Consider the following 22,164-nt stretch of genomic DNA (forward strand, 5'->3'; position numbering starts at 1 on the left):
TTTTCCCCACAAAATCCTGTACATAGCCAACTGCTATGGCAGTGTTCAGATACAGCTAAATTCCACTTGGGTCTGCATTCAGAAGGAAATCCCTTGTGCCTTGCCTGGAGTTTCACATCAAGAAAACACTTCTTACATCTAGATCCAGAAGGAAGCAGCAGGCACAGGGTGGGATTTGGGCCAGCTCAATCTGGTGTCTGTTCCTGTGTCTTGCAGTTGTTTCACTCAAGATGTCGAGGTGAAGAGATCCTTAGATTGGCATTTACTCATGAAGGTTTTCTTCTGGGAAGGGTGCTGAATCTGGGAGTCTGCTTTGTTGCTTATGTCTGTCTCAAATGGGATGGCCTTCCATGTGGCAAGCAAGCACCCAGGTGCCTTGCTGAGGGTAGGAGGGTTTGGATGAAGCAGAACTCATGGATAAATTGCCATGAGGGTGGTCAGAGGGCTGGAGCTCCTCTCCTATGGGGACAGACTGAGAGAGTTGGGGCTGTTCAGCCTGGGGAAGAGAAGGCTCCAAGGAGACCTTATTGTGGCCTTCCAGTATCTTAAGGGGGCTACAAGAAAGCTGGGGAGGGACTTTATAGGGTGTCAGGGAGTGATAGGACTAGGGGGAATGGAACAAAACTAGAAATGGGTAGATTCAGATTGGATGTTAGGAAGAAGCCATGAGGGTGCTGAGAGCCTGGCACAGGTTGCCCAGGGAGGTGGTGGAAGACTCATCCCTGGAGGTTTTTGCAGCCAGGCTGGATGAGGCTCTGGCCAGCCTGATCTAGTGTGAGGTGTCCCTGCCCCATTGCAGGGAGGTTGGAACCTTGAGGTTCATTCCAACCCTGATTCTATGATTGTATAATTCTATGACTCGAAATTATATTGCCAAAACTTGGCAAAGGCTTTTGCTTCCAACCCTTCTTTTGTGTTACTCCTCTACTATTTGAGAACTAATCGAAGTTCGAGCACTTCCAATTGTCTCTGTTTTTAATGTGTGTTTTTCTGATGCCTGGCCAGCCTTGTGGATGCTTGTGGATCCAGATATATTGCTTCTGGAGAAACATCTGTTCTTAGTTGAGCACTCTTCCCCTCTTTGAATCTGTGCCTAGGTGACTCAGATCCAGCTGTCCCCTTTTCTGATGGAAAAATGGAGAACAGAGTATTTTGATCATTTGAAGCAGGCTTTCACATTGTGCATTCCTGGGATGCTTTCCTTGGTTGTGGGAACAGACAGAACCATTCATCCAGTCTGAAAAGATTGCAGGAAGAATCTAGCAGAGATCCAGAAAATCCTCGTAATCTGTGTCCTCTTGGAAAAGGAAGAAAACCAAAACAAACAGAGCTGGTGGCCTGGGAGTATCCAGAGGGACAGATGTTTAGTGTTTTTTTTAACAGTGTCTGGACAAAGCTGCATTTCCATGAAGTTATAGAGAAGGGCAAAGCTTTGGTAGTCTTGGAGTATCCAGAGGGGCAGATGTTTAGGGTTTTTTTTTTTACAGTGTCTGGACAAATCTGCATTTCCATGAAGTTATGGAGAATCACAGAATGAACCAGGTTGGAAAAGACCTTCAAGATCATCAAGTCCAACCTATCACCCAACACCATCTAATCAGCTAAATCATGGCACTAAGGGCCTCATCCAGTCTTATTTTAAACACTTCTAGGGACAGGGACTCTACCTCCTCCCTGGGCAGCCCATCCCCATGGCCAATCTCTCATTCTGTGAAGAACTTTTGTCTAAGATCAAGCCTAAACTTCTCCTTGCTCAGCTTGAGACTGTGTCCTCTCGTTCTGTCACTGATTGCTTAGGAGAAGAGACCAACCCCCACCTGGTTACAGCTTGTGCAGGTAACAGAGGGAGTAGGAAGGAGCAAACTGCTTGTGTGGCACAAGTGGCATCATGTTTGGCTGTGTTCAGCATCTGCTGCTGGAAACATTTCTCTGAAGGGCTCCGTTAATAGAGGCTGAGGCTACGATACAGGAGCTCAGGGCAAGTTGTTATCTCTAATGGAGCAGGGCAGTGCCCTGTGGAGATGCTGGCCTGTGTCCCAGGCTGAGGATAATTCTGCAGCACAAAAGCTGCACCACTCAGCTGGGAGCTAGCGTGGGACTTGGATGGCTCTGAGCAGCGTTGCTCTGGGTGGTGAAGATGACCTAATGGTGTCATTCAGAAAAGCTCCGTATCCAGTGTTCAGAGCTTCCTAAAACTCTGCTCTTACACTGTTAATGTTGAAGTGGAGGGGAAACCAGTGACAAAGGGAGGAGTGTCTGTCCCCTAGCAGCAGGCATAGCCTTCCTTAAAAACAGTCCAGACAAGTGCTTTTATCTATGCATTTCTGAGGATCTGCATTTACAGTAAAGTTTCCTCAAGTTCATCCTCATTTCCCTGTGTGCTAATGAGTGTGCAGGCATACCCCAAGGCAGTTTTCCCTCTTTCCTGGCTTTGGTCAGTTCACTCTGCAGTTCACAGAGGTGAGAATGTCCCTGTGGCTGCATGAGTTAGCTCCACGTGGGCTGATGTGCAGTGAGTGTATCTGGGCAGGGGTATCTGCTGAGGGGCCTGCAGCATCTCTGTGAGGAGGAAAGGCTGACAGCCCTGGGACTGTTTAGCCTGGAGAAGAGCAGCCTGAGAGGGGATCTTTTCAATACTGATCAATATCCAAAGGGTGAGGGGCAGGAGAAGGTGGCCAGACTCTTCAGTGGTGCCCAGCAATAGGACAAGCAACCACAGGTACAATGGAAATCTGAACGAGAGGGGAAAAAATTCTTCATGTTGAGGGTGACAGAGCACTGGAATAGGCTGCCCAGAGAGGCTGTGGAGTCTCCTTCTCTGGAGAGATTCCAAACCCTCTTGGATTCAACACTGGGCCACCTGCTGTGGATGACCCTGCTTTAGCAGAGAGGGTGGACTAGGTGATCTCCAGAGGTCCCCTCCAACCCCCATCATGTTGGGATTCTGATCTGGCTGTGATGTTTTCAAATCTGATGTGTGGTGTGGGGACCCCAGTGAGCACTGCTCTGAGCCAGTTGTGGTGATAAAAGCAGCTGTCTGTTCTGGGGGCAGCTTCATTAGCAGCCTGTGGAGTTTGTTTGGTTTTCAGCATTAGGATGTTTGAAAGCAAATGTGTTTGCATAAGGGTTTCTGGCAGAAATCTTTATGCAGTGGGAATGGACTTCCTCTTACTTCTCCTTTCCTGTGTGAAAATTAAATCCAGCCATCCTGAGAAGGAGCAGAATATCACAATATCCTGTGGCTTCTCTGGCCAGCTGATCTTCAGGAATAAAGAGTAGTGGAGGGAGAATAAACTGAATTTCCTGTCTCTTTGTAGATGAGCACAAAACAGAGGAGCAGACTAAATTCCCTGTCTCCCTGAAGTCTGTGTGGTTCTGGCTGAGAAGTTAGGGATCCAGAGACTCCCTCTAACATAGGCCTGAAAAGCTGTAAAATATTTTTACTTTTTTTGGAATCTTTTCCATGCTTAATTTTTTCACTACTACTGTTTTTTACCCTTCCCCTCTGTCCTTTAATCCTTCCCCATCCAGGTTCCTGGTTGTGGATTCAAGCAGCCATCGTGTTTTGTCCGAAAGAAACAGCATCCCCAGCTTGCTTAATCCCAAACCTTGTAGCCAAAAGGTGGGACTGGGCAGTGAGATGGGTAAACCAAGAAGTGAGGGCATGTTATGAAGAGAGCAGACTTTCAGGTTGAAGGGGATGGAGGTGGGGTGAGGTCTTTGGTAGAACACGTCACCTGCCAGCAGAAGTGCTGGAAATCGAGTTGCTCTGTGTAAAATCAAAGCTAGCCTTGAGCAAAATGTGTCACATGAGATGGAGTGGGTGGGAAGGGGGACGTCTGATGACTTGACAGATGGGAGGAACCAGGCTGAGTGGTGTTTCTCACCTCCACATACTCTTACATGGCTCCCTATTTTATGCTAAGCAGCTGGAAGCTGCAGTGTCCAGTCCAGCTCTGACAGCATCTGGTCCTTGCTGGCTGTTTTCTCTTTTCCTTCACAAGGACTGTTTGCTCTTGTGCATTGTTCCTGCTGCTGGTGATGTGATCAGACCATCCTGCTTCTCATGAACATCCCTGACCTCTGTGTAAGCTGCTTAGGTGGTGCTGGTCTGCAGGTGTCTGAAGCCACCCCAGGTGTTGAACACCCTTTGTGGGGGCATGGGGAAGGGGCTTGTGACCCCTTGGCTTTTCACTGAGGCTCCCTCCCCAGGCTGACTCTGCTGAGTCCTCCTTGCTTTGTCTCTCTAAGCTGGTGTGGGATGACTGAGTATTACTGCTGAAACACTTTGGTGTCTCAGAGATTTGTGACCCCTCAGGAATACAGTTTTGGAATTCTCCTTGTGGTTTTTCCTCCTCTGTGTCTGCCTGCAGCTTTCCCTGGAGCCCTGCCAGCCCTCCCCTTGCTCTGAGCCAGCCTGTGTTGAAATTCTTGCTCATGCCTTAATCACTTCCCATCCCTGCTGTGGCAATTCCCCCCTCGCAGCATCTGTAAGTCTTTGCTCTGCTAATTCTCCAAAGTGCTTTCTGCAGCAGGCTCCCTCCTTCCTTGGCCTGGGAAGCAGGTCTGGGTGTCCCCCAGCTTCTGGCTGGTCCTCGCTTTGCTCTCTTTGCAATTCCCTTTGCTGTTACATCAGTGTTATCCCTGGCTCATGCTGCTGTCACCTTCTTCCCTCCACATCCAGCCTGCTCAGTCAGTCAGCCTCAGCTTCCTTTGGGCTGAAAAATCTCCATTTTTGGATTGGTTTTCTTTATCCATCAGGAATGTTTTTGCATTTTTTAAAAGCAACTTAGTCATTTCCTTTATTTTTCTTGAGGAGTTGTGTGCTCATTAATGCAACATCCTTGCAAGGCATTTGGAGGTTTTATTTTGTTTACCTACCAGGCAGGGAATGGCACAGGGCAGGGTTGTGTGACTTCACTAATGACTAGTTGATAGAGTCATGCTTTGGTTTCAAAAGGGTTGGTTTTTTTTCAGTCTTACTGCAAATCCATGGGGTCAGATGCCCTTTTTCCCTAACAAGGTTTGGGATTTGTCCTTAAGGAAGGGAACTGAAAGCCCCATCTTGGACACTGGCCTCTTCCTTCCTCCTCTGGTCAGTTTGGAGAGGCTGCCCTGAAGTCTTGTGGAGATAGGGGCCATGCTCCAAAGGTGCTCAGGGTCATTAGTGTGCTTTTGGTAGGGATTCTTCACAGCAATTGAGACTTTATAGTTTAAAATCAGTCAACAGTTTCAGTCACTCATGTCCCAAACTGAATTGAAATTCTTGCTCAGTGATTCTGTGAGGTTTCGTCTTTGGTTCAGAACTCCAGGGTGAAAGTGAGACTAAGCCTGGGGAAGAGAGTGTAGCATTAGGGTGGGAGATGAAGGCAATGATCACCCTTGTTTTACAGGAGGAGAAGTGAAAGATTCTGACTCTCCTAGGGATGCAAGAAGGAAGCTGAGCACTGCTTTCGGGGAGGCTGTTTGGAGCTCTCCCACCCATTCTCTATCTGATTTCTCTGTGCTTTCCTCTGCCAGGTCTGTGACAATGGAAGAAGAGGTCCATCATGGAGAAGCCTGAACAGTAATACCAGGACAGCTCTTTGAGGCACTGGCCACATAAGCCTGAGCTACAGGAGACAGCAAACATGCTGAAACCAAGTGGACTTAAAATCCCTGGCAGGGCTGGGAAGCACTCCAGCCCAGTGGGACGGGCGTCAGGGACCACTGCTGCTGCTGTCACCACTGGCTCAAAAGAAGGTAAGGACATGAGCTGACCAGGTGATCTGGCTTAAAGGGAAAGGTAGTAGGATGTGAAATTCCCCAGCTGTACATAGATTGGTCATTAGCATGGATTAAAACCAGTGCAGTGAGTGAGCAAATGGCCTTCCTCTCCCAACTGACTCAAAGACCCAGCAGGTTGTGGGGGAGACAGGTGGATCTTCTGATGTTTAGGGGTGACAGAGAGAGGTGCTGCTCCTGTCTTGCTTGTTTGTGTATGCATACATGTACAGACACCAATATCTGAAGAGCTGGTGTGATAATCAGGCAGATGGGAACCTCAGCCATGACCTTCTTAAGCACTGTCCTGTAGCCATTCCTTTGGCCTGTGATAATGCAAGACCAAGAACCAGGCACTTAAGGTGATTTCTGCTGTGCTGATTACCTCAGATTAGTGCCTTTGTTTGAACAGAATAATTTGAAGCATGGGAATTCAAGTAATGACTTACCTAGACCTATATACATAGCTTTACTGTCTGCTGATCTATATCCAGTGTATAGCTCAGCTGGCCAGGATGCCATTATGCAGCGTAATTATCACTTGAGAAGTATTTGAGGTGTGTTTCGCTGAGACTTTTTTTTTTTTTCTGGCTTCTTTGACTGTTGGGATGTTGTGGTTTTTTTGGGTTTTTTTTTTTTTTTTTCTTAAATTGGGTATGATTTAGCAAATAATCAAAGTGCAAGTTTTGTATGCAGTGGTTTTTGTTTCACTTTGTTTAAGGCTTTGTATGCAAGTTTTGTATGCAGTGGTTTTTGTTTCACTTTGTTTAAGGCTTTTCTGTTGATTCTGAGGAAAAGCACCAGGATGATGTGTGTCCTGTTAATCACTGTATTAGACTTTGAGAATGTCACTCGTTGCTTCATGAAATCTGTCAGCCTCTTGTCCCATAATAATTCAGACCACTGCCTTCATGCCTGGTGACTCTGCTATGTGTTTTAAACCCCAAAATACAATAGTGCTTGGCAGAAGCAGGAAAGCCTTGTACCTGTCAGACAATATTTTTAGTACAGGGCACAGTATTGGTCAAATTTTGCTGTAGTGTGCCATGACAAATCAGTGTTTCTGCAAACATGAGGGTCATCAGGCAACACTATCTCGTCAGGGGATTGCAGAAGTGTTATCTGAACAACCCTCTCCTCCCATCTCTGAAGTTTCTGTTGTGTTGGAACATGTGTGCCTCTCCCCTGAACATCCCCCATTGAGCTGGTGTTGCAGGACGTCCATTCTAAGACCCTGCTTGCTGCTGAGAGACTCTGGATCTGCTCTGTTATTACACATCAGGGGCTTGGCTTTGCTCGTGGAGTTCTTCAGCTGAGCTTTCTCTTCTTTCAGTGGCAGGCAGAGTATGCATCATCTCTCTAAGGTCTTTTCCTAGAACAATGTTGTAAAAGCCATAGTTTTCACTTGGGTTTGTGCACATGTGCAAGGTCTGACTTGAGGGCTCAGCCACCGCATGAGATCATGGGCTGAGTTCCAGATCCTTTGGTGTAATGCAGCACTGTAGGGAGTGGAGCAGCATTGCTCTGTCTTGGCTGAGGACATGGCCCTAGATGGAGAGACAAACTCTTGAATTGCACTTTTCTGTCTTTGATTGGGTTTTATTATCAGAAAGACTAACTTAATTCAGTATCCAAATCAAAGATGCTGAAGTCTTCTTAGGTGTGTTTGTCAGAGGGCAGTGCAAACTGACTGAGGGAATTCTTAGGGTGAGGTTTATAGGTTTGGCCTTTTATTTTGAAGTGATCTCCAAACCCATTTCTCTGTTTCCCTCTTGCTTCTCCTAAGTGCTTAACTCTGACAGAAAGGAGCTTGAAGTGCTCCACGGAGTGAGTGTTTAGCTACCAGTTGTGCATCCCTCATGGTGCTTCATGCCGGATTTATAGTCGCAGTGTGACATGGGGGTCGCTTTCAGTTGATTTTTATCACTTTAGAAAAACCCAACAAACCCAAAAGAAGGGAAAAGATCCAAGGCCTGTCTTCCCTTTGGAGGCTCTGCACAGAGGCATCTGGGCAGACACAGGCAGTGAGTGTATTTTGGTGTCAAAGAGTCAGGGCAGCACCGCCAGCCAGCACCGGCGCCCGCCGCAGCCTTACCACTGAATGCTGCACTTGTTTGCTGGAGCCTCTTTGTGCCTTGTGCAGCCCCAGCCATCTGTCTCTGAGAGAGATGCAGCAGAGCTGGCCTAGCGTGGGCAGGATCTGCTCCAAACTGAGTCTGACCTTTGCCTGAGAAGTTCTAACATCAGTTTTATTCCTGGAAAAATGCGTATGGGGAAGGGGAGAAGTTTCGGGATGATGGGTTGGTACTGTGCAGCCAGGCTGCTGTGAGCTGTGCTGCTGCTCCTCTGCCTCTCAGGACGGTGCAGAGGGCTTTAGGGAGTAGTGGAGCTGCTGGAGCAATCACAGCACTGAGCTGTTCCTTCCTAGAAGGTGTTCCTAGAAGGTGAGGACAGAGCACCAGGGTGTGCTAGATGGATAGCTGCAACAGGATGTGCAGTGCCCTCTTTGACGTCACCCTAGCATCATCACCTTGCTCTGTGTCCCCACTGAGGTTGTATCTTCCAGGCTGGGTGTCAGCAGAAGGTGCTTGTTCTCCAGTGGTACCTGAGAGCTGTCAGAGAGCCAGTAGATGCAAATGAATTTTGAAAAGATTCACACTTTCTTCCTCCTGCCTTCCCATAAGCTGATCAATCTTGTCTGCAGAAGTGCAAGTACCTTTCCTTCATTCTTAGTCTGGAACACACAAAGATGCTTTGGTTTCTGCTTTCTCTTTCCCCCAGCATTCTGTTCATAGTCTTGTGTAGGAAGTCAAGTGTCTCTCATCCATCTCTCTCCCTTTCCCAGGCAGTGGAGATTGTACCTTGTTAAACACTTCCACGTGCTCTTGACAACTTGCTCTTATGTAACAGAGCAGAGGGCTGATGCAGATGTGAGATGCTCTGTGTGTATCCATATGGAATTTCACAATTGCCAGTAGGTTGCTGGCAATAGGTAGGACCAAGCATGATGTAGTCTGGCTCATTCTGTCAGAATTATTTCTCATGATAACTTACTTGGAGCCCCTGTTTCCTATCAGCTTGTGGAGTGTCCTCTTTGAACTTCCCTGGAGTGGAGAGTCACTGTGTCTCCTACCTGAGCTGGTGCTCTCAAAACCCCACCAGATGGGGTTCTGGGGTAGGTACATTGGCTTCTTGTAGGCAGAGCCTTTTGGTTTTGTCCAATAGAGCTGAAATGGTCATTTCCACTGAAATACAATGCAAGACTGGCACCTGGCATGGATTCTTGGAGAAAATTAGCCTTGCTGAGTGGTGTCCATGCTGACTATCCCCCTCTGTCTATCCCATAAAGTTGGAACAATGGAAAAATAAATTCTGCTGCTTTGTGGTAATGCTTTTCCTTAAATCCAGACTGAAAATTCATCTCTGGCCCTCACAGGGGAGGATTTCCTACAAATGTGTTGGCTTGTTTCCCATGCTTCAAGTCGAGGTGCTGCTCTCAACCTCATGTGCAAGAGAGGTTTGTGCAAAAGGTGTGGGTCACTGGTAAAGGGCTCAGTCTAATGTTTGGATTTCTGGCTGCTTACAGAGCTCATATGTCTTGATTTCTTTCCCACCCTCTTCCTGGAAAAGCTTTTGCCTGGAGTTGCAAGATGGAGAGAGAATGGAAGCTGTGATGAATGGGTCCACACAGCCCTCCCAGCTGGTGGAGCAGGTGAAAGCTGCTGGGAATGGAAGTGTTCACATTTCAGAGTGGTTTTTGTCTGCTCAGAGCAGCATTGGAGTAACTTGGTTAGAGGAGAAGTTCTTGCCTTTCACATTGTGTTTTGCTGCTTTTTGAGTCTTAAATCTCTTCTGCGATTTAAGAATTCTGGCAAAAAGGGAAGAAAAAAAAAAAAGAAAATTAGTATTTGCAGATGGAGCTGGGGAATACTGGGTCATCAGTGCTGGAGGCAAAAAAGGTGACTGGCTCCATAGGGCAACTAAAATATGCATGTTATGAGCCTGAGCTGTGCTAGTTAGTGAGGTTGGTTAGTTGTGCTTGGCTTCTGGTTGCTAATCAGCTGAGGCTGGTTGGGTCCTGGGGGATGGTTACTGCTGTGCTGATAGGATGAGTTTCACAGTGCTCAGGTGTGGTCAGAGCTGTCAGCCCAGCCTGAGTGGGATCAGCTGCTCCTAGCTTTGGAGAACAAGGGGAAGAGGCCAGGAGAGGGTTGGTCAGAGGGGGCTACATGGCTTGCAACTCATGCCTCTCTTTGCATTTAGAGGTTTCCTTTGGGTATTGTGTGGTATAATCTTTTTATCAGGGTTGAGTCTGACTATGAGTGTCTCAGAGTGGGGTGCAGAGGGAGTTAACTTTGCTTTCAGATTTGTTTTTTAGAAATGCAGTTACCTTCTGAGGACTGCTTCTAGTTTCAGAGACTCAGCAATTCTATATGGCTAGATGTCTTTGTATACATCTAGAGTCTTCCTTTAATGAGCTCTACCTGCATGAATTCTGCTGGAGGACTCAAAAATATCTTCATCCCCTTAGCAGCTGTAAAATCCATGTCTTGTTCTTACCTTCCCCAAGAGGAAATCTTAATTCCTTTGTAGTTATCTGCAACAGGGTTAGCAGCAACATCTTGGCAAATTAACCTGGAAGTCAGCTGCTTGCCCCTCAAGTTTCTCAGGATTTTGTTGGAGTAAATTGGCTGGATGCATAGCAATAAGAAGTCTTCTCTGTTGCCTCTAGGATTATTTTGCAGTAAAACAGAGAGAGAGAAGGTGTCCTTGATGAAGAATTCATTAATGAGCGAGCTTGGGCAGATTATTCTCAGGTAATCACTGGTGGTTTGGGAGTGTCTTACCATAGACTTTTTTTTTTTTTTTTATCAAACTGCAAGAAAGAATGCAGAAGCTGGTTTTGTAGCAATCTCTTCATTCTCATTCCCAAACAAATAGGAAAAAAAACCCACAAAACTGCTGTTTTGTCCAAAACAAAAGAAATAGGATTGCAGTGTCCGCAGCAGCTGATTGACTTGCACAGGCACAGGGAGCTAATTCTTGTCTATTCAAAGGCTTTGTGGCTCTTGATTAATATTAACTTGGGGTGTTGTGCACTGGTGAATTGAGAGAAAGGACCCCACATGGTGGGGCCAGGGGCTGCTATTATTTCTAGCAAACATTTGGGTTTGCTGTTTTGCTTCAGGCCTCATGGAGCGCTCGGTATTGTCAGCTCTCGTCTGAGCTCTGTCCTCAATTAAATCCATGCTGCAAGCATGAATGGACATTCCTGCAGTGGGATTAGGGAATCCTTGCTGGAAGGGCATCACTGCTTGCTCCAAGTTTGATTAGCTCTTGCTTTATCCTAGCAGGTCTGTGTACATAGCATACTCAGCTCCTAGGCGAGTTGGGAGGATGAGGTGCCAAGGAGTGTGTTTGAAGATCAAATGCCTCTGGCAACTACAGGATCAGCAGATGATCTATCCATTAGTAGCAAGAGCTACAGCTCCCAGGTACAAACAGGCAGTCACCTGTCCAAGAAGTTACCAGATATCTGAAAGAAAGCAAGGCTGTGTTTTCAAGGGCTGCACAGCAAAAAAACCTACTGGTTTGGTGATTCAGGATTGATGTGCAGCTCAGATCATAGCATCATAGAATTGCTTTGGCTGGAAAAGACCTCTGAGTCCAACCATTGATCTAGCCACCACCATGGCAGAGCCCAGAGAGTGGTGGTGAATGGTGCCACATCCAGCTGGCAGCCTGTCACTAGTGGTGTCCCCCAGGGATCAGTGCTGGGCCCCATCCTGTTCAATATCTTTATTGATGATCTGGATGAGGGGATTGAGTCCATCATCAGTAAATTTGCAGATGACACCAAGCTGGGAGCAGGTGTTGATCTGTTAGAAGGTAGAAGGGCTCTGCAGAGGGACCTTGACAGGCTGGACAGATGGGCAGAGTCCAACAGGATGGCATTCAACAAATCCAAGTGCTGGGTGCTGCACTTTGGCCACAACAACCCCATGCAGAGCTACAGGCTGGGGTCAGAGTGGCTGGAGAGCAGCCAGGTGGAAAGGGACCTGGGGGTACTGGTTGACAGCAGCTGAACATGAGCCAGCAGTGTGCCCAGGTGGCCAAGAGAGCCAATGGCATCCTGGCCTGCATCAGGAATAGTGTGGCCAGCAGGAGCAGGGAGGTCATTGTACCCCTGTACACGGCACTGGTTAGGCCACACCTTGAGTACTGTGTCCAGTTCTGGGCCCCTCAGTTTAGGAAAGATGTTGAATTGCTGGAGCATGTCCAGAGAAGGGCAAGGAGGCTGGGGAGAGGCCTTGAGCACAGCCCTGTGAGGAGAGGCTGAGGGAGCTGGGACTGTTTAGCCTGGAGAAGAGGAGGCTCAGGGGAGACCTCATTGCTGTCTACAACTACCTGAAGGGAGGTTGTAGCCAGGAGGGGGTTGGTCTCTTCTCCCAGGCAACCAGCACCAGAACAAGAGGACACAGTCTCAAGCTGTGCCAGGGGAGGTTTAGGCTGGAGGTGAGGAGAAAGTTCTTCACAGAGAGAGTGGTTGGCCATTGGAATGGGCTGCCCAGGGAGGTGGTGGAGTCACCATCCCTGGAGGTGTTCAAGAGGGGATTGGACGTGGCACTTGGTGCCATGGTTTAGATAGTCATGAGGTGTAGGGTGACAGGTTGGACTCGATGATCCTTGAGGTCTCTTCCAGCCTTCTTGATTCTATGATTCTATGGTCACTAAAACATGCCCTGAAGGGCTGTGTCCACATGGTTTTGTGAACACCTCCAGGAAAGGTGACTTCACCACCTCCCTGGCCAGCCTATTCCAATGCCTGACCAACAGGGAATGGAACCATGGTGGCTGGTGGTCAGTGCAGCTGAGGTGTAGGAACTGCCAACAACCCCTGGAGAAGCTCTTCTGGGTGGTTGTTGGAGCTTGAGTGTGTTGGTTCGTTGATGCTGCGGGGTGGCTGAAGTGCCCTGTGTGTAGGTCCCATCATGCTGTACAAATCCACTCCACTGATGCTCTTGTGAGCCCCTCTGTGTTTGCTTCTCATCCCCACTGTACCCAGAAGCCAAATCTTTTCTGGCATGGCTGTGGACCAACCATTTGTCTGTTGTTTGCATAGGGCTTGTGTTCAGCTCACGTGTCCCTTGCATGAACCACTCTGCCATCCTGCAGTCTGGAACATGATTTAAACTGAGGGTTGTAGGGGGGTATTTTGGAGGTGGTGGTTTCCCCCCTCCTTCCAGTCCTCCCCTTGAAGAGGGAAAGGACCTTTGGCCCCATTCCTCTCCCAAGGAGGAGCAGTTTGATGCCTTCTAAGCAATCTAAAAGGGCAGTGACTCAGTCTTGATTTAATCAGCTTTACAGGTGACATCTAGAGACACCTGGGAATGTGCTTTTAATTGTCTTAATCATTAGATGCTCTTAGAAGGATTTGATATAGTTAATCCTTAATATTCAGTGCACTCATTGTAGAATGAGACACGAGCAGACTCTGAAGGCCTATGGAGGTCAGACACCCTCCTGCTCTCTCTGTCTGTAGCTCCTTGCAGAACAGCAGGGAAAGAAAATCTGCTTCTCACAGATGTTCAGCTTATGGTGGTTTGAATACAATGAACTGAATCCTATTGAGCTGGGCTGGTGTAAGTCTGGAGTAACCTCAGTACGCTGCTGGTTACACCCATTGGAGTAAGGCTGCAGCTTCAGGGCAGGATCTGCCCCTGCATGTTCTGCCTTCAACAGTTGAGCTAATCCTGCAAGAGCTGATTAATCATTAGAGGCCTGAGCCAATGTTCCTTGGAATCAAGGGAAAAATTCCCTTTGCATTAGATGGATTTGGGATGAGAAACCATAGGCTTACAGGGGCATTAGGCTGTTACCACATTGACAATATTGACTATTGGTTGGATTTAACCATCACACACTGACCCTGCATGTGAACATCCTCCTTGCAAGCACTTAAATAGGTCTCCACAAAAGCCTTAACATACTTAGAAGCCAGGTATTTTTTTCTGTAGTTATATTGGATTCACTGGGGTGTTTATTTTCTTTTCTTATAAAGGTGCTAGCAAATAATATCCCCTTAAAAGAAAGAAATTGAGTTTGTAGGTGGTAGTGAGGTCTGTAAGAAAACTCCAATTATATCCCAGTCTTCACTATAAAATAATAAAGAGTTCTCACAATTGGACTGTGGCTTAAGCAGCTCCATTCAGAACACAGCTGATGGTCACTCCACTACAGAATGTGACTGTTTTGGCACAATAAATGTGTCCCCTGTGTGCTACCTCCGGGTGGTGGATGGCCTGGAGGATGAAGCAGAGCAATTTGCTCACATCAGCTTGCTTACAGAAGTCTCCCTGAGACAGGAAATATTTGTGCATGGGGATTTTTAAAGGCTTGCAGAGGAAGTCAGGGATGAACTTTTGCCACAAGCACCTCTTAAAAACTGAACCTACACCAGGAATCCAGGAATTAATTTGTCTGATCTGGTGCACAGTGCTCTAATTTGCAGGCAGTGTTAGCAGGAGTTAACTGCTGCTGCTGGAGCGTTCCCCAGCTGCTTTATGGACTCCTACCAAGCAGGAGCTGTAAGTCATTTCTCACTTTCTGTAATTAGAAGCCTGCTATGCACACATGAAATCTCCCTGTTTAGACACTCCAAATGCTTCACCACCAGCTGTGAAGCCTGGGGCTATGAGGTAGGTCAGTATTAACTCTGCTTTTACAGAGGCACCTTAGAGAACTAGGTCTTGCCCCATCACCCTGTGAGTCAGGGGTGAATGTTGGAACAGTCATCCTGGCCAGCAGGGTTTTCTGGCCTTTTGTCCTTCTGGTCCTGGCACCAGGAGCAGCAGTTTCCCTCTCTGATGCTGCTTCCCCTGTTCCTTTTCACTGACTGAAGTGCTGTGTCTGCAAGCAGGAGTGCAGTTGTAATTTGGCTGAGGATGCCCAGTCATTGAGCACTTAAGTGTCTCAGCCCTGCACTTTGCAGTGTGTTTGTCTTATTTCACACTTAAACCTGTATAGTTGTTTAGGATTCACATCCCTGAAGATAAGAAGAGTCTTATGTATTGCTGATTAGTTTATTTCATAGAATTTCTTATTGCAGAATATTATGTTTGGAGATATTTACTCAAAAACACCCGCCAGAAATTTAGAAGGGGTTGATAGAGACTTTGAACAACAAAAAAATTCAGCTAAGGATGGTAAGATGTTGAGAGAATCTTGACCCCTGAAAAGGGCTTGGGGGACATCATCCTCACTGACTGTGCTGCTTTGGCTGGGTGTGTTCAGAGGGCAAAGCATAAAACTGATCATCTGAGAAGGTTCTGAAGAAAGTGGCGTAGAGAGAGGGTAGTTGACCTGTGAGTCTTTCAAACCAGTAAGGTGTACTGGGATTGGGAGCATACTGTGTGATGGTGGGTAGTCAGGGTGCATGGTGGGACCATATACCAAAGTTTTGGTACAGCTCACCTAGTCAGCTCCTACAGCTTTGTCCATGACCTCTCCCTTCACATTACAAATTTCACCACCATCCCTTCTCACTTCACCCACCATCACTCCTGCAAGGGGTAGGCTATCGTTGCTGGTGATCCCTGAGACTTAGAGCTGTTGAGTTTGTGATACCTGCTGTGGGTTTCCATGCTCATGTCATAGCTCAGGTATTTTTTAGGGTCAGATCTGGATCATGGTCGTGTATTTTCTCAAAAGGAAAGGAAAAAAAAAAAAGGATTAGATATCTGCTGCAAATAGGTGATTGGATTTGCTGCAAATAGCACCTGATCATGTACAGCTCATGTTGGCTTTGGAACTGGATACTTAGCTGTTTAAGCCAGATATTTGGAATAAAGTAGATGAGTCAGTGTTAATCTGCTCTCAAATATCCTTTTTATTAGATTAGGCCAAACAAACCCAGCCCAACACACTGCATTCTGCATGGCGTGGCTGTGTGGACAATCAGCCCATTGTGAGGCCTTCGCAGGAGAGGTGGAGTCTGCGCAGGGATGGATGGCTGCAAAAAGAAATGGCTGATGGAGTCATGAATCCAAGCTGTGTTTCAGCACGGAGCAGCCCGAGGCTTGTGTGCCAGTTTATTTGGCAATTAAGAGATGTTGGTCTTTAGCTCTCCCGTGGTTCCCCTGGGATTCTGGTCCCTCTTTCAGGCAAGTTGGATGGATGATTCGAGGGATGGTCTAATTGTGTTGCTGGCGTGTTTCTAGTGAGAAGGGGAAAAAACCTAGAGACAAGACAGAAAGCATGCTGCTTGCCTTTCTGCTGGTACCATCCCAGTGATTCACTTAACTCTGCTGTCTTCCAGGATAGCTGATTCCACGGATAACAAGCCTCTCAGCATCTAATAAGGAGCTAATCAAGCATCCTTCTTCATTGCTACACATTAAGCGTTAAGTTTTTGTACTTTTTTCTCCTCAAGACTAGCTGCAGACAGGGCATGAGAAAGTACTTTCCGTGGCTGCAGGCTGAGTTCTTGCAAAGAGCCCCAGTCCTGTCAGAAGGAAGCAAAGTATTATTGAAGACCTGGGGAAAAACCTTGTGCTTCTACCTAGGAAAAGTATCTGAGGGTCAGGAGGTAGAAATAAGAAGTTGTCAGTCAAGAGAGTAAAAATAGGGAAGATCTTAACTCATGGTCTGTTGCTACATGTCTAGTCCTTAAATGGGGAAGACCTCCCAGGTACCAGCAGAGCATTCATTGCCTTGCAACTTCTACCTGCACAAATGGCTTGAATTAAAGGATGCTTTAAGCTTGAGCTGGAGGCACATAGACCTCCCAAATGCTGCTAGTCCTGAACTGATAGTGCAGCAGGAGCACAGGTATGAAGGACATGGCTTATCAACTGTCATGTCAGGCAGAATGCTTCCATGCAGAGAGCTGATCTGACTTGGGTGGGGAAATCAGATCATCTGAGAGCTGTAAGAGATGTTTATAATGCTTGTTACATAGCTGGAGTGAATGCTGTGCCCAGAGGCAGCCGATGCCAAAGTCAGAGTGGATCTAGGCTCTCTCCTGGTCATTTAACCTTCCTTTCCCCTGGATTAGGGATGTGGCCACTTTGCTTGTGCCTGGCTGCTCAGGCTATGTCCTGGGAGTAAATATCCTGAGTCAATGCACACACAGCAACTTCTCCTGCAGCACATCCTTTGCACAGGTTGCTGTTCTTGGGGCTGCTCATGCCCTGCTCTGGCCCCAGTCTGCTTGTCAAGTAATAATTACTCTGCAGATGGACCAAGCCAGGCTATTTTTTGGTACTTTCTCTTCTGTGTTTTATTGATAGTGAGCTAATTCCATCATTTCTAAGTGAATAAGTCAGTGGCCTTTCTGTTTGCACCTGCTTGAGCAATGTACTGCTTGGCTGCTCATCTCTTTCAGATAGTGCTGTAGCTGGTTAGGAATGGCACCAGAGTCCGTCCAAGTAGATTTTGTTTGGGAATGATGCCCGAGCAAGAATCCTACACTTTAAAAGGCTGTGAAATTTCAAACCCCTGCTGCTTGATTGCTTTTTTTTTTTTTTTTTTGGTGGAGAGAAATCGCTTGTGCTGTGCTTGGCTGCTCTTTACAACGTTTGGTGCTCAAGATAAATTTCTCCGGTTCAGAAGGTGTCCTGAGACCGCTCCTCAATCTGTGCTAGTGGCAACGCTCTGCCTGGGAAATCGTTTATAAATGTCTCATTAAAGACCTGTGTCTGCCTCCTTTTCTTTCTTTTTGTCATCGGATCAGCTCGCTGAGAGCAGCTGTCCTCACTTCCGTACGAGCAGCCCCCAAACCACGCCGGTGCCGTGCAAATTCCCACAGCCTCAGCAGACAACTGTGTGTGCTGGGGTCTGCAGGCATGGCAGGCTGAGCCTTCCCAAGCCTTGCTGTGCTTCTTTTAGACTCTTTTTTTTTTTTTTTCCCCCCCCTCAGAAGTTTGCTTTGTGCTAGGTTTATAAAGAAGCTGAACATATGTTGTGACTGCAGCTCTGCGAGCGGAGAGCCGGCGAGGCGCGAGCGGTGCTGGTGAGTCAAGGGGAGGTTGTGCTCTGTGGTGTCGTTTGGGCTGCTGAAGGAAGCTCACTGTGTGTGGGGCAGGAGCCATCCCTCTGAGTGGATCTCTTCCAGGTGTGGTGTTCTTGGGGCTGTCTCATGGGTTACCCCCATACTGGGTTACCCCAGGCTGCTTTCTAATGACCCTTTCTGACCTTAGGTCTGCGACGGTCTGGGGAGAGTAATCCAGACATGGAGCTGGGTGGGGGACAGGACTCAGTGAATCTCCACAGCTAAAGGCTTGGTTAAATGGAAACAGATATCCTCTAGTTTGGAACAAGCTATGGTGACTGGTGCTTTCAAGTGGAATATTCTCTAGCTGAAGTGATTTTTATTACTTATTTATGGAACAATGAAGCCTGTATTGTTCCACAATACACCAGAGGTTACTTTAGTACAGTCCTAGTTATTCAAATGTGTCTGTGACTTATTTCTAGAGGCAAGAGGTGGCACAAGCTGGGGAGGAAGGCATGGGTACTCCATTCTGTTGTCAAATCCCACCTTAAGGTGGTGGGCTTTTTTGTTTTCTTTACTTTCTGGGAAAGCAGGGTGCTGCTCCAGAGGTGATAGATGGGCTGGCTAATGTTGAACAGCATATTGAAGCATGAGTGGTGGTGGAAGAATATGCCTAATGGTTTTAAAAATAACTCTGGTGTAAAAATTGAGACTCTGATCTTGAGATGAATGGATCCAGCCATATGCTGCAGGTTAATAATCCCTCAGTAAAGGAAACCTTGTGCATTTCCTACCAGTCGCTTGCCTCCCTATCGCTTTGTGCTGCCAAATCCTCTCCGCTTTTGCATATTTTGTTGCACTGTTGGTTATTGGAAAAACTTGGAACTCCTCATTCATAACAAATGCATACCTTTGCTGTTTCTTGCTTTGAAGAATTATACCAGATCTGATCTAGCAGAGCTGGTAAACCCCAGAGTCCTCCATCCCTCCCGTCTCCAGTGGGCACCAAGAATGTGCCTCTCGCCTGTGGCAGAGCAGATTTCGTACCAGTCAGCCTCTTGAATGAGACCTTTATAAGAAAGCCTTTGTTCAGCACTTCTGTTTGAGGTTCAGTGCCCTTCCCAGCTGCCCTTGTGAAAACAAATATCTGCCTCAACGGGCATCTCCTTGCATTCAGTACAAAGTAACTTTGCAGTGGCTCTCATTCACCTTTGCTTGCTCATTCATACTTCTCGCTCCTTTTCTTCTTGTCCTTTTTTCCTTTCTCCTTGTCACAGGTTTCTTTCTAGGTATGTCTCCTCTCTTCAAAGGAGCTAGAGCCAGCAGTGCTGAAGTTGTATCAGATCTTAATATTCACACCATGGGGGTTATTCCAGAGAACAGCAGGGGCAATACATTTCCAGGGTGCCAGATGCAGAGCTCGTCTCCGTGCCAGATTACAGCCCCAACTTTTCAGCTTTGAACTTGCAGAGCTTTCAGCCGTTGTTTCCAAGTCAGCCATAAATCTCTTGGGCTGCTTCCTCCCACAATGTGCTGCCAGGCATTCAGCAGTTGCCTGCAAAGCATTGCTTTTTCTCCAGTCACCTCTTCTCTCTCCAGTTCTGCCTTATCCTACAGCTTGAAAGCACTGTGATAAATCTTGCAGAAAACAGCTGCTTCATTGCTGTGCTCCACGATTTGAATTTGGGTATGGGAGAGTGGGCTGGCTTTCATTTGATTGCCAACAGCATCATGTCTGTGTAATCCAAGCTGCTCTGAGAAGCTCCAATCCCATTGTGGGAACCTGGAAATTATATCTGGTGAGACCTTGCTGTTGCCAAATGTTGTGGAGGCAGCAAGCAGCCAGCTCTTCTCCCCTGGGACACCCTGTCAGCCTGTGTGGCGGCTGCTGCTGCCAAGTGAAGCCCTGTGCCCCTCTCTGCAGAGGTGGCAGCTGCTGGAGGTGCAGCATCTTGTACCTCCTTGTCTCTTGCCTGGTAGTCCAACTAGTGGAGTGAATAGGAACTCTGAGTCTTTGACAACAGATACTCTGGGCTGTCCTTCATTCCCTTCTCTGTGGGGGAAGCTCTCATCAGCTTTGCTCTCCATCAGGTAGTGCATTTGTGTGGTGTTATGCCTGGAGATGAAGTGGCATTGCAGGCCCAGAGAGCCTTACAGTAACTGCAATGTAAAAGCAGTAGGTAAAAACCCCAGAGCCAGAAGCTGGTAGGTCCTTGGTCGTCGAGACAGCAGGCTGCTATTCCACACCTTCAGCTCAGTGGAGGTGGTGGTCTGTTGAATGGGAAAGCATCATCCACCACAAGTGCTTGATGTCCCAAATACAGGCTGCAGTGTGAACAGTGTCTGATATCCCAGCTGAGACCACATCCCCATGTTACTACCTGAGCACTGAATCAAGCAGCAGGGCAGGCTGCTCTCCTGGCTCTTAAGCTTGTAGTTAAGCCTTGGTCAGTAAAAGTGTACACAATATTCATTTAGCTGGCACCCCTGGGGCCAGTAGTGGAGTTTTTTAGCTGGCAAAATCTGTTTTGGCTTCAAATGGGCACTATGGTCCCCTGGTCATGGGACTGTCCTCAAGCCCTGCCCAGGTGGGAGGGAGCAGAGCTCAAATGTTTTGGGTTTTTTTTCACTAGTTAGCATGGTGACAGGGCTGTCACCCTGAGAGATGCTCATGGTCTGCAAGGCCTGCTGCCCTGTCACAGGTTAGTGACATCTATAGCATGGACCAGCAAGATGAGGATGTGGTGACTTCAGGTCTTGTGCCAGTGACACTTCGGCCAGGCTGGTACACTTTCCCTTGCTGGCTGGTGGATAAGAAGCTTCCTGCTTGCCATGGAGAGGGAAGGCAGCCCAGGAGTGGGCAGGCAGTTCTGTGCTGCATGTCAGGCTGTCTGGTGATGTGGTGGGATTTGAGGGTAAAAACCTCTGAAAATGACAACAGAGAAGGAAAAAACTCTCTCCTAGGAGCACTGTAAAACTCTTCTATAAATATTGTGCCTTTTCTCATTTCTCCCTCCCTCCCTGGCATAAGGCCTGCTCTGGTATATCTCTTTTTTCCCTCCTCCTTTCTTTTTCTTTTTTCCCCCTCCTTTCTTTTTCTTTTTTCCCCCTCCTTTCTTTTTCTTTTTTCCCCCTCCTTTCTTTTTCTTTTTTCCCCCTCCTTTCTTTTTCTTTTTTCCCCCTCCTTTCTTTTTCTTTTTTCCCCCCTCCTTTCTTTTTCTTTTTTCCCCCCTCCTTTCTTTTTCTTTTTTCCCCCCTCCTTTCTTTTTCTTTTTTCCCCCCTCCTTTCTTTTTCTTTTTTCCCCCCTCCTTTCTTTTTCTTTTTTCCCCCCTCCTTTCTTTTTCTTTTTTCCCCCCTCCTTTCTTTTTCTTTTTTCCCCCCTCCTTTCTTTTTCTTTTTTCCCCCCTCCTTTCTTTTTCTTTTTTCCCCCCTCCTTTCTTTTTCTTTTTTCCCCCCTCCTTTCTTTTTCTTTTTTCCCCCCTCCTTTCTTTTTCTTTTTTCCCCCCTCCTTTCTTTTTCTTTTTTCCCCCCTCCTTCCTTTTTCTTTTTTCCCCCCTCCTTTCTTTTTCTTTTTTCCCCCCTCCTTTCTTTTAAATCTAATGTGCCTCCATTTTATCAACTAACTGCCTGTCTCCTGATTCCCATGGCAACACGACAGGCTGTTGCGTTTCTGTTTCCTTTGGCAGTTGGGGTGCCTGGCATGTGTCTTGGGAGCAGTAAGATCACAAAAGGGTTCTGCAGGGAGTAGGAAATACACGGGCAACGTTCACTAGGCACCACTTCTCATGCTAAACTATTTTTCTCTTCCTCTCCCTCCTCCTCTTTAGAAACAAGTTTCCTTTCCCCTTTGTTTCAATTGCCTGGTGATAAGAAATGAGCAACTGAAGTGCTGTGGGAGGTCGAAAGATGTGGAGGGAGTGAAGGGATGCATGGCTTTGCTGGATGTGGATGGCACTTAAATAAATAGCTTGGGGCTGAGCATCTCATTGGGCATCCTGCAAAGAAGGTTATGTTCCTGCTGATGCAAGTGCTCTGATCCTCCAACTTTCAGAGCTTAGTTAAAGTTTGGGTTTTTTGTTTTTATTTGCTCCTGTCCTGTACAAAGTTGTATCTTCACCCCTTCCTACCCCAGACATTTGCAAGAGCTGGAAGAGTCCATCCCCTGTTTGCAGAAGTTTTTGTGCTCCCAGGGATTTTGGACACATGGCTTTCATTGACACGGTAATGAGAGCCATGTGAACAGGCTGAGGCTTCAGTTAAAACCTTTAACCTCTCCAGCTCTTGGCTGGTAGGAATTTATTTGGCTCTTAAAGTCTTGGTGCCCTGTCAGCATGGGATACCCCGTCACTGTGGGCCCTTAAAACTGATGAGTTCCACAAAGGGCCCTAAGCACCACGTCTGCCGT

The 22,164-nt window shown here is 47.2% G+C and overlaps 1 protein-coding gene across 1 annotated transcript in view; it reads left to right on the forward strand.

The window, feature by feature from the left end:
- Nucleotides 1–5,630: 5,630 nt before the first annotated feature.
- Nucleotides 5,631–22,164, forward strand: part of CLIP2 (CAP-Gly domain containing linker protein 2) — a 59,158-nt gene continuing 42,624 nt past the window's right edge. The window contains exon 1 of the mRNA XM_054394282.1: nt 5,631–5,742. Coding sequence (XP_054250257.1) covers nt 5,631–5,742 — 112 coding nt within the window. The remainder of the gene's footprint in view (nt 5,743–22,164) is intronic.

This window comes from Indicator indicator, chromosome 30, assembly GCF_027791375.1.
Source record: "Indicator indicator isolate 239-I01 chromosome 30, UM_Iind_1.1, whole genome shotgun sequence".
Classification (NCBI taxonomy): Eukaryota; Metazoa; Chordata; class Aves; order Piciformes; family Indicatoridae; genus Indicator; species Indicator indicator.